This window comes from Oncorhynchus kisutch, linkage group LG14, assembly GCF_002021735.2.
Source record: "Oncorhynchus kisutch isolate 150728-3 linkage group LG14, Okis_V2, whole genome shotgun sequence".
Taxonomy (NCBI): Eukaryota; Metazoa; Chordata; class Actinopteri; order Salmoniformes; family Salmonidae; genus Oncorhynchus; species Oncorhynchus kisutch.
The window spans coordinates 49,810,783-49,822,695 of NC_034187.2; the positions used below are offsets into that span (position 1 = coordinate 49,810,783).

The 11,913-nt window shown below is 41.9% G+C and overlaps 1 protein-coding gene across 1 annotated transcript in view; it reads right to left on the bottom strand.

Moving 5' to 3' along the window:
- The window catches only part of LOC109904478 (plectin-like), a 56,963-nt gene that overhangs the window by 26,396 nt on the left and 18,654 nt on the right, over positions 1-11,913 (bottom strand). The window contains exons 12-22 of the mRNA XM_031788501.1: positions 11,343-11,670; positions 11,102-11,179; positions 10,838-10,999; positions 10,464-10,568; positions 9,877-9,972; positions 9,656-9,781; positions 9,370-9,522; positions 8,957-9,111; positions 8,522-8,648; positions 7,990-8,173; positions 5,736-5,893 (exon numbers count right to left, since the gene is read on the bottom strand). Of these exons, the coding sequence (XP_031644361.1) occupies positions 5,736-5,893; positions 7,990-8,173; positions 8,522-8,648; positions 8,957-9,111; positions 9,370-9,522; positions 9,656-9,781; positions 9,877-9,972; positions 10,464-10,568; positions 10,838-10,999; positions 11,102-11,179; positions 11,343-11,670 (1,672 nt within the window). The remainder of the gene's footprint in view (positions 1-5,735; positions 5,894-7,989; positions 8,174-8,521; positions 8,649-8,956; positions 9,112-9,369; positions 9,523-9,655; positions 9,782-9,876; positions 9,973-10,463; positions 10,569-10,837; positions 11,000-11,101; positions 11,180-11,342; positions 11,671-11,913) is intronic.

The window sequence follows — 11,913 nt, forward strand, 5'->3', positions numbered from 1 at the left end:
CAGGATGGTAAGTTGGTGGTTGAAGATATCCCTCTAGTGGTGTGGGGGCTGTGCTTTGGCAAAGTGGGTGGGATTATATCCTTCCTGTTTGTCCCTGTCCGGGGTTGTCCTCGGATGGGGCCACAGTGTCTCCTGACCCCTCCTGTCTCAGCCTCCAGTATTTATGCTGCAGTAGTTTGTGTCGGGGGGCTAGGGTCAGTTTGTTATATCTGGAGTACTTCTCCTGTCCTATCCGGTGTCCTGTGTGAATTTAAGTATGCTGTCTCTAATTCTCTCTTTCTCTCTTTCTCTCTCTCGGAGACCTGAGCCCTAGGACCATGCCTCAGGACTACCTGACATGATGACTCCTTGCTGTCCCCAGTCCACCTGGCCGTGCTGCTGCTCCAGTTTCAACTGTTCTGCCTTATTATTATTGGACCATGCTGGTTATTTATGAACATCTTGGCCATGTTCTGTTATAATCTCCACCCGGCACAGCCAGAAGAGGACTGGCCACCCCACATAGCCTGGTTCCTCTCTAGGTTTCTTCCTAGGTTTTGGCCTTTCTAGGGAGTTTTTCCTAGCCACCGTGCTTCTACACCTGCATTGCTTGCTGTTTGGGGTTTTAGGCTGGGTTTCTGTCCAACACTTTGAGATATCAGCTGATGTACGAAGGGCTATATAAATACATTTGATTTGATTTGATTTGTGGGTTGTAGACTCCATCTCATGCTACCACTAGAGTGAAAGCACCGGCAGCATTCAAAAGTGACCAAAATATCAGCCAGGAAGCATAGGAACTGATAAGTGGTCTGTGGTCACCACCTGCAAGAACCACTCCTTTATTGGGGGTGTCTTGCTAATTGCCACCTGTTGTCTATTCCATTTGCACAACAGCATGTGACATGTATTGTCAATCAGTGTTGCTTCCTAAGTGGACAGTTTGATTTCACAGAAGTGTGATTGACTTGGAGTTACATTGTGTTGTTTAAGGGTTCCCTTTATTTTTTTGAGCAGTGTATATTTCACCCCCCCAGTCCTTTTCCACACAACTTCATCTAAAATTTTAGCCAGGTAAATACTGACTGTCTTTCCTTATCTGTAAGCCATTACAATTATAACTAGCTATACTTATTTCAGCATTTACCATTTATTTAACTAGGCAAGTCAGTTAAGAACAAATTCTTATTTTCAATGACGGCCTAGTGGGTTAACTGCCTGTTCAGGGGCAGAACGAGAGATTTGTACCTTGTCAGCTCGGGGGTTTGAACTTGCAACCGTCCGGTTACTAGTCCAACACTCTAACCACTAGGCTACCCTGCTGCCCCAGGAAGTATAACGTTTCAAATCTATTTATCATTCAGAGGGGTTGGGTTAAATGTGGAAGACACATTTCAGTTGAATGCATGCAGATGTACAACTGACTAGGTATCCCCCTTTCCCTTTCCGTTTAATATATGTTTGTAAACTCACCATTAAATGTACCACAGTGATTGAGTGTCCATATAGCTATACCATGATATTTGCATTGCTACTAAATTAACCTCCAATTGTTCCTCACTATTCCACCCGCTAAAACCCCTGCCCATCCCAAGTTGGGTTGTCATCTCAGTGACCGGCAGACCACCCCTGTCCCCCCGGATCCCAAGGCCCCGAAAGATCAGGGCCAATCCTTCGAAAAGAGCAGACAGTGTCACCTACAGAACAGAAGCAGAATCAGCCACCAAAAGCATTTCCATCGCCCTCACCTGTATTTGTATTATATATACAGTGCCTTGCGAAAGTATTCGGCCCCCTTGACCTTTGCGACCCTTTGCCACATTTCAGGCTTCAAACATAAAGATATAAAACTGTATTTTTTTGTGAAGAATCAACAACAAGTGGGACACAATCATGAAGTGGAACGACATTTATTGGATATTTCAAACTTTTTTAACAAATCAAAAACTGAAAAATTGGGCGTGCAAAATTATTCAGCCCCCTTAAGTTAATACTTTGTAGCGCCACCTTTTGCTGAGATTAAAGCTGTAAGTCGCTCGGGGTATGTCTCTATCAGTTTTGCAGCTCGAGCTCAGTGAGGTTGGATGGAGAGCATTTGTGAACAGCAGTTTTCAGTTCTTTCCACAGATTCTCGATTGGATTCAGGTCTGGACTTTGACTTGGCCATTCTAACACCTGGATATGTTTATTTTTGAACCATTCCATTGTAGATTTTGCTTTATGTTTTGGATCATTGTCTTGTTGGAAGAAAAATCTCCGTCCCAGTCTCAGGTCTTTTGCAGACTCCATCAGGTTTTCTTCCAGAATGGTCCTGTATTTGGCTCCATCCATCTTCCCATCAATTTTAACCATCTTCCCTGTCCCTGCTGAAGAAAAGCAGGCCCAAACCATGATGCTGCCACCACCATGTTTCACAGTGGGGATGTTGTGTTCAGGGTGATGAGCTGTGTTGCTTTTACGCCAAACATAACGTTTTGCATTTTTGCCAAAAAGTTCAATTTTGGTTTCATCTGACCAGAGCACCTTCTTCCACATGTTTGGTGTGTCTCCCAGGTGGCTTGTGGCAAACTTTAAACAACACTTTTTATGGATATCTTTAAGAAATGGCTTTCTTCTTGCCACTCTTCCATAAATGCCAGATTTGTGCAATATACGACTGATTGTTGTCCTATGGACAGAGTCTCCCACCTCAGTTGTAGATCTCTGCAGTTCATCCAGAGTGATCATGGGCCTCTTGGCTGCATCTCTGATCAGTCTTCTCCTTGTATGAGCTGAAAGTTTAGAGGGACGGCCAGGTCTTGGTAGATTTGCAGTGGTCTGATACTCCTTCCATTTCAATATTATCGCTTGCACAGTGCTCCTTGGGATGTTTAAAGCTTGGGAAATCTTTTTGTATCCAAATCCGGCTTTAAACTTCTTCACAACAGTATCTCGGACCTGCCTGGTGTGTCCCTTGTTCTTCATGATGCTCTCTGCGCTTTTAACGGACCTCTGAGACTATCACAGTGCAGGTGCATTTATACAGAGACTTGATTACACACAGGTGGATTGTATTTATCATCATTGGTCATTTAGGTCAACATTGGATCATTCAGAGATCCTCACTGAACTTCTGGAGAGAGTTTGCTGCACTGAAAGTAAAGGGGCTGAATAATTTTGCACGCTAAATTTTTCTGTTTTTGATTTGTTAAAAAAGTTTGAAATATCCAATAATTGTCGTTCCACTTCATGATTGTGTCCCACTTGTTGTTGATTCTTCACAAAAAAAATACAGTTTTATATCTTTATGTTTGAAGCCTGAAATGTGGCAAAAGGTCGCAAAGGTCAAGGGGCCGAATACTTTCGCAAGGCACTGTAGCTATTAAGAAATATATATAAAAAATCCTGCTTATCTTAATTTTCATAAATAACTATTCATATTTGTAATAATGTAGGTGGTTCATGCAAAGGATTGTTACCTCTTATCAGGATTGACATTACAAAAATTACATTTTGGCAAGCAATTATTATCTTAGCAAACAATTATTGTGATTCATCCTATATTGTTCCTAACATCTTTACTCCCTAGCAACAATTGTGTGACACACACACACACACACAACCCCTTTCCCCCACAAACAACCATAAACACAGATGCTAAACAGTTGTTCCATCCCAGAGCCCAAAACAAGAAGGGACTTGATTTATAAATACATATACAGTTGCAGTTGAGAGATTTAATTAACCATTGTCAAGTCCTAGGTGATGGAGATCAGATACACTCCCTTCCCCTGAAACACCCACACGCTGGTCCCCCGTTGTGACCCTATTCCAAAGCATCTCTGTGCAGTCAGACCGTTGATGATTTTGTGCCCAGGGCCACAACAATATGCCCCCTCTCTGAATGTCAGAGTGTGACCCCCTCCCCATGAGTTTCTGCAGCTAGTGTTGCCAGCACTGCCACTGCCTGGGTGGGGACCACCAACCGGCTAGGTACAAGGTTGTCAAGGTTTTCATTAGCAGCTTTCTGAATTTCCTTCTATGTTATGCTCTCCTATCAGTGGGCTTTGGCTTTGTAGGACCAACCCTGCCAGGCAGGCTCAGAATCTTGAGGGGGCGGTGCTGCTTTAGTAGGTCTCTGACCACATTCATCTTTCTGATTTGGCTGCGTATAGGCTACTTACAGTAGGTCCATAAAATAGATAAGAACTTCTCCTTAGTGTATGGGTCACTCATTTTGGTGTCTAGGGTATAGGGTTGTGGATCATTCCACCATGACAGTAAATAAATCAACTATAGTAATAATTTATTTTAAAATGTGTATCCCATATCTGCACAAAATTGAAAGCTCTCTCTCACAACCCCTGTTCACAAACACACATGGGCTCTGGGATTTGCTCCACACTTTTCCAAACACAAAAACACACCACACCTTCCATCACAATACATGCACAAATACCCACATACTGTGCCTTCTATGTCCTCTGTGTTTTATCTCTTCCATGTTGATTCAGTACTTTTGTGTTCCAGTTCCTTATATTTAATGATGTATTATTTCACAAATTATCCTTTCTTCTAATGATGTCTTATCAATTTATTAAATACTGTAAATGGAAAGTCTAAAACATTTTTCCCCCAATATTCCCTATCTAGAATGGTAAAGTGTAGTTGTAGTTTATTTCATTAACAATTGTTGTATTTTATTGCTTTTCTATATATTTATTTCTTACAATCCCTATCATGGCTAATTTTGGGTCTTCCATTATTCGACGACTCTATGTCTATTTTCGTGCCAGCAAGCCTTTTACCCAGTCTTTTAACTATTATTTTATCTTTAAAGAAAGCAAATTTGGCAACGATTGGCCGCTCATATCTCCGTCCGAAACGGTGTACACGTTCCAAGAACTTCTCCTTCTTTCTTTTGGATACCAGTAAGTACCAGATGTTCTATCATGGATCTAGTCTGTATGTCAAGTAAGGCTTCTCTCAAAAAGATGGTTTCCTTTTTAAGTTCATTAACGTTGGTTTCAATCTTGTTGACTGTCCCTTTTAGCTTGTTTGTTTCTTTCTCCAATGTCACAGCTTTTTCATCACTCATCCTGAGCCTTGCCTTCAACTCCTTTATATCCTTACTGACTAATTCGAGTATGCCCAATTTGTCATTTATCGATTTTAACAGATCAGTTCCCACCCTTACCATTCCCGGTTGTGAAAAGCTTTCGGGATTGGTTCTCCTTTTTTACTCTCTGTCATGTTTGGGTGTTGCTTGTTTTGGTAATATTTGTCGATAAATTTCTCTAGCGTTATGATTTGTTTTGTGTTGTTATCGAGATTGAAGGTTATTACCCACCAGTTTGTGATGTGCTAATATTTAGTCTAACTTACCGATATTGAATATTACGTTTTGATCTTGAGGTGATCTACACTACTGTGTTCAGTCCGCCATCTTGCTCAATCTAGGGTGTGAATACTTATGTAAATGAGATATTTCTGTATTTCATTTTCAATACATTTGCAAAAAAATCTTAAAAACATGTTTTCACTTTGTCATTATGGGGTAGGGTGTAGATGTGTTAGAAAAACATATTTAATATATTTTGAATTCCGACTGTAACACAACAAAATATGGAATAAGTCAAGATATATGAATACTTTCTGAAGGAACTGTATTTTTGTGTCGACCACAGGAAGACTAGCTGATGCATGTGCAACAGCTAATGGAGATCCTAATAAACAAAACAAAACAATGTCACTTAGGGGTGAAGTCACTGCAGTACCTTCTGCTCAGTGGTCCTCTGGGCGCAAGCCATGAGCGGGTTCTTGTCCACGGGTTGACGCAGACGTGTAACAGTGCGAGTCTCACAGATCTCCAGCTTGAGACGCAGGTCCTTGATCTTGGTCAGGTAGCTCAGGCACTCAGATTCATCTTCCTCACCTGAACAGAATGGAGAAACCATTACAAAGGTGTATAAAAATATTAATTTACAGCTCAAGAGGACTAGAATCCCAGATCCCAGATAAAATAGTGCTCTGATCGCTGATTAACCTCTTAGACTATAACACAGTGTTAAGAACCTCAATGAACCGTAAAGGAAATCACCTCATTCCCTTAATATTGAATGATACAAAGAGCATATTTTTGCTTAAAATGATCAGCTTACATGGGTTGCATCCCAAATGTAACTGTATTCCTTATATAGCGCACTACTTTGGACCAGGGTTCATCTCACAGCAAGAATTGGCAAATCTGGTGCAGTCCATGAGGAGGACATGCACTGCAGTACTTAATGCAGCTGGTGGCCACACCTGATACTGACTGTTACTTTTGATTTTGACCCCCCCCCCCCCCCCCCCCCTTTGATCAGGGACACATTATTCCATTTCTGTTAGTCACATGTCTGTGGAACTTGTTCAGTTTATGTCTCAGTTGTTGAATCTTGTTATGTTCATACAAATATTTACACATGTTAAGTTTGCTTAAAATAAACGCAGTTGACAGTTTCTTTTTTTGCTGAGTTTATGTCATTTGTTCTTTTACTTGTGAGACACAGCTGAGTGAGCATAATCATTTGCTTTTTTTATTTTACTGGACTGATGGCCTGCATCTGATGGTCAGTCTGAGGGGAGGGAGCAGCGGTGAGGCTGCCTCTCACCCTATTCATCGTCCCTCCCCTCTCCCTCCCTCCGCTGAGAAAAGGGGACAAAGTCTTCCACTTCATTATTTATGCCTCATTCACCAATTCATCTTATTACTCATAATAACAACAACGCAAGCTTATCGAAACACTTTGCTACTCATTCATCGCAGCATGAGTGGAAGTATGGGGATTGAGCATTTCATGGCTTATAAAAGTGTTGAACAAAATGTTGACTGTGGTGAATAACAACTTAAACACTAACTTACACATAAAAACAACAGCTTCTTTGCTGTATTTGTTGAGTCTCTCTCTAGTCACAGATTTAAACGTTTTTAAATCTCACAGTATCAACTTTGCTGTGTGCTCGAGGATTCTTTTAAGTCAATGGCTCAAGGAAACTGCAGACACAGTTATCTGAGCTACCTGATTGGCCAGTGATTTGCTCTCTGGGCCTGCCGAATAGGCGGAGTTTTACCTTCAGACACATGTAATGATTCAAAATGGGAAAACATTGCCTTCTCGGCACTAGGGCTGATGAATCAAGTGCACCTACCGCCAACAGCGCAAAATTATATATATCCAGGTGAAAGCTATGATCCCTTATTGATGTCATTAAATCCACTTCAATCAGTGTAGATGAAAGGGAGGAGAGAGGTTAAAGAAGGATTTTTAAGCCTTGAGACAATTGAGACATGTATTGTGTGTGTGTGCCATTCAGAGGGTAAATGGGCAAGACAAAAGATTGAAGTGCCTTTGAACAAGTTATGGTAATAGGTGCCAGGCACACCAGTTTGAGCATGTCAAGAACCGCACCGCTGCTGGGTTTTTCACTCTCAAAATCAAACTCAATCAACTGCCAGCTCATGCAGGAGAAGAATTCAGAATTATTATACATAATTAAACAACACAATGCATCAACACAGGCAAACTCATGCGATTTGACAAGGTGGCTAACACAATGAACAGCGAAGTTAGAGAAAATCTTGGATGGTGATCAAGGATGGTTAGAAAGAGAGAAGTTGATGGAGTGAATCAGAACGGCCCAATTTTCAACCCTTAACTATCAAGGGTAGTTAACACTGCAGTCTGACACTGCAACCAGGACGGACACCTTACCTCCAGTGGGTACCACATTGCCTGTAATGTGAATTCAACAGTTAACCACTATTTGTAGACAAATGGCTGTGATGAAATTCAACATTTCTAACAACAAATATTGAAATCATGATGTTCATGAATGGAAAATGCAACGACAACTCAGAAGGTATGCAACAAAGAGTGCAATAAAGTGTGCATAACAAAGTGCAATACTGATGTCATCAAAAATAACTTGGTTGGATGCTTCTTCTTGTACTATACAGGCCCTCTCAATGCTCGGATGTCTGACACTCACCTTTCTCCACAGAGTGCAGCAGTCCTTCGTAGTGCTGGCTGGCCTTTTTGTAGCCACTCTCCACCTGCATTCGGTCATCTGCCCCAAAGAGCTGGGAGTCCTGGCTGTCTCTTAGAAAGTCTTGGAAGTGGAGCACCAGGTTCCTCAATGCTAGCCTGTACTCCTCCACCGTCAGAGTCCTAAACTGCAGTGATGGGGAAGAAAGATAGGGAGGGTGAGCCTGGTCAGGAAGAGTGTTATATTCTCTTTTCCTGAATTACATCAGAAAATCCCCCCCATTCCAGAACCTTTGGAATTGTATATAAATAATTCTGAGGGAGTAATATAATTCTACAACCAAGAGACACCATCTAATGACAAAAAAAATATGTCCTTTATTCTCTGATCTACTGTCTCCAAAAGTGTATATTGTATGTCCCAAATGGCACCCCATCCCCTATGTAGTGCACTACCTTTGACCAGGGCCCGTAGTGCTCTACATAGGGAATAGGGTGCCATTTGAGACACAACCTGTGTGAAACCTTGAGCTCACCATGGTAATGTTCCATAAGCTGATGAGGTGGATGTCTCTCATCAGGTACTGCCAGGACATGAGGCTCTTCATGTCCACGTGCAGCATCTGCCACAGGACCAGCAGGTTCTGGTGACTTTCGTTCAGACTGTGGAGGAGGTTTGAGGTTAGTGAACCATACAAGTGCTGGGGTCAAATGTCTTTATGAGGCATCAAAGGTCTGACAAAGGTTAAATCAAAGGGCTAAATCAGAAGTTCTATCCACCTTATTTTAGCCTGGTAACCATTCTGTATCTGCTCTCTTGCCAACTCCTTATGGAATTGTCATTGCAAACAACAATGGATTGGACAAGAGCACAAACAGATCTGGGACCAGGATAATGTTGTTAATGATAAGGCTAAATCAAAGGTTTTAGTCATATTGTTTTAAGGCAAGGAGATGATTGGTTGCCTCACCCTGAGACACCGCTCACTGCGTCCTTATTGGTGGGTGGAACCAGGAAACAGATGGAGGGCACAGTGGCCTCGCTGCCTTTGGGGTTCTGTACTTTCCACTTGTATGGTTGAGAGTTGTCCATCAGCACACACTCATCCCCTCTGAGGACTGTGATCTGGAAAAAAGAAAAAGAAACTCCCATGTTGTACTGTATCTGACCAGGACTAATGACAGGCCTTCGAACATGACTAATAAGATAAATAAAATCAACAGATGCTATTGCTGTTATACTTCTAAGTGTCACTAATCTATGTTTTGAATAAACACTCAATTTCCATAGATTCTGATAATATGCGCTTATACTAAGTAGTAGCCTAAGAGTGTTTGCTCCTCCACTGGAAAGCTGGTCACATGAACAGTAATATCTCCTCACCTCCATCTGTTTGAAATCGCAGATGGCCTGGACAGGCACTTTACCCTTGACTGGTGTACCAGGGTTACGTGGCTTCAGCTGGACAATGGTCTTGGCCCTCCGGTTCAGCCCATTCAAGTGGGTCTTAAACTCTTTCAGTTGCTCCTTCTCATCCTATATATGAACCACCACAGGGGTATTTAACAAAACAGACAATGAAAGATGCTGTTGCTTTAGTAATGTCACTGAATCAGAGTTGCTGTATCTTCTCTTCACTTCTTCAATAAAGTAGAATAAGTCAACCTACAACTGCGTCCTGTAACAAGTCCTCGAGTCGTGTGACAGTGATGTTACGGTCACACGTGTATTTCTTCTTCATAGTCTCCTGCATCTTTTTCATCTTCTCCTCTGCCTCTTTCACGTCTGAGAAAAACTAGCAGGGTAGAAAAAGAGGAGCACAAACCGTTTTAGAGATAGGATGATGCATTTTAATTGGACTATCTGAGGGGGATACATGAGTTGGCATACTTGGAAGTAGGAAGTGTTCTCTTTCAGGTGGGACTCGATGCAACAGCAAAGCTGCAGGATCCAACTCCACTGGGTCTGCAAGGCTTTAGTGAAGGCCTTTGGTGGGGAGAGAAAGAAATAGCTTTAAAAACACCTATTCTCATATCCTCTGCTCTTAGAAATAAAAGACAAAGTCAAATCCATGTTAAATATATACTGTAATGTAGGGGTAGGCGGGACAATTTTTGCAGATTTTTGCAGATAGAACATAATTACAACAATTTTAACACCGCAAATTCACCACAAGTAAGCCCAAAAAGAGATTGTATTTGAAAATAACATGATCATTTCATACCTTGATTACATTGAGGAACAATCACAAATCTTAATTTTATTAATGGGTACATATTTTCTAAATACATTTATTTAGCTGAATTTCTTTGAACCAAAAACGAAAATCTGAAAAACTTTGCAGTGCCAAAACAAATCACTTGTGGGACGGTTTTGGTCCATGGGCCCCCTGTTAACGACCCCTGCTGTAATGTGTGTGTTTGTATAGTGTTCAGGAAATTACAACAACTTAGAAACTCTAGTGATTGTGTTCTCACCTCTACAGACTGCTTGGCAGGGTGACCCTCCTTCAACAGTTTGTCTCCTTGGATCTGGACACTGTTGACCCGCTTCTCTCTGTGCTCCAGCTCTTTCATCACCCCCTGAAACAAAAACAAAAAACAGAGTGTTATGGCATTAGGGGGGATATTACTAGATATGAAAGTGCATCCACCTAATCATAATAAATTATATTTCATTGTCAAAATAATAATTTAACATAATCTGATCAAAATCAAATTAAAGATGGGAGTACTACGGTTCTGTACAGTGCAGTACCTTTTTACTTTACCCTACAAGATCTGTATTGTGCCTAACTCTATTTAGCTAATGTTGAACTTTCCAGGTTGGGTGAGGATGAGAACAGCCATACCGAGTAGTTGTCTTTCTTGGCATTCATGTTGGTATTGCGTTCGCTCCAGTCATAGTTAACCTCTTCCTCCTCTTTCTCATTCAGCCACATCAACTCCTTGGTGGCTGCAGTGACAAAGGCATGAAGGTCATCCAGGCTGCACAGACGAGCCTTGGAAGAACTCTGAGGAGAAAATAATTACAATGAGATTGGGGAAGCATTAGATAAATGGCAGATTGTTGAAAAGTTGTAGTTGTACGTTAATATTTTGAGTCAATAACTTACCAGAAGCTTGCTATAATGCAACTCCAGCTTGAGTAAGTAGTCTCTGTAGGCACATTTGCTGACAGGGGAGAGCTGACTCTGAAGGGGAATAGAAAAATACTAAAGATTAGAGAAGAAGCATGGCTAAAAAAAGAAGCGATCATTTTGGCAGTAACCAAAGAGGATCAATGATGGTATGACTGACTCAAGTCTAATTTTCCCCTAACTCCAATCCCATCCCAGGTAGTTTTTCACACTGTACCTCGTCTGCTTTTGCTTTGTTGATCTTAGTATGGAACTCCTCCACTGACTGGTGCAGGCTGCGGTGGCTGCCCAGCCGGGACTCCACAGTGTGCAGGTCCGAGCCCCATTCCCCCTGGTCCACCCACCTCTGGTTCTCCTCAACCCAAGCCAGCAGGTCCTGGATGTAGCACAGGGTCACCTCATCCAGCTCGGGACACACCCTCATTGGAACCTGCTGAAGGGTCTGCATCTGGGACATGGGTATCTGGGTGGTAGTCACTCCGGACTTCAGGCTCAGGTTGTACTCACTGCAAAGGTTCACCAGCCGCTCGTGGAGACGGTACACTCTGGAGGTAAAACAGGAGAAACAATGCTGAATCGTTCAATGACAACAAAACAGGTATTTCAATCAATTGGATTTAACAAGTTGGTTTAACAATACAGTAAGGGCTTAGGTTTCATCGCGTGTCGCACAAGGCCTCACAATAATACAGTAATGCTCCGAGTGGATGAGACTGTGGAATAGCCAGACTGCTAAATAGTCAATTAATGGTACCTAAACTATCAATACTGACTATCTTGCACTGACC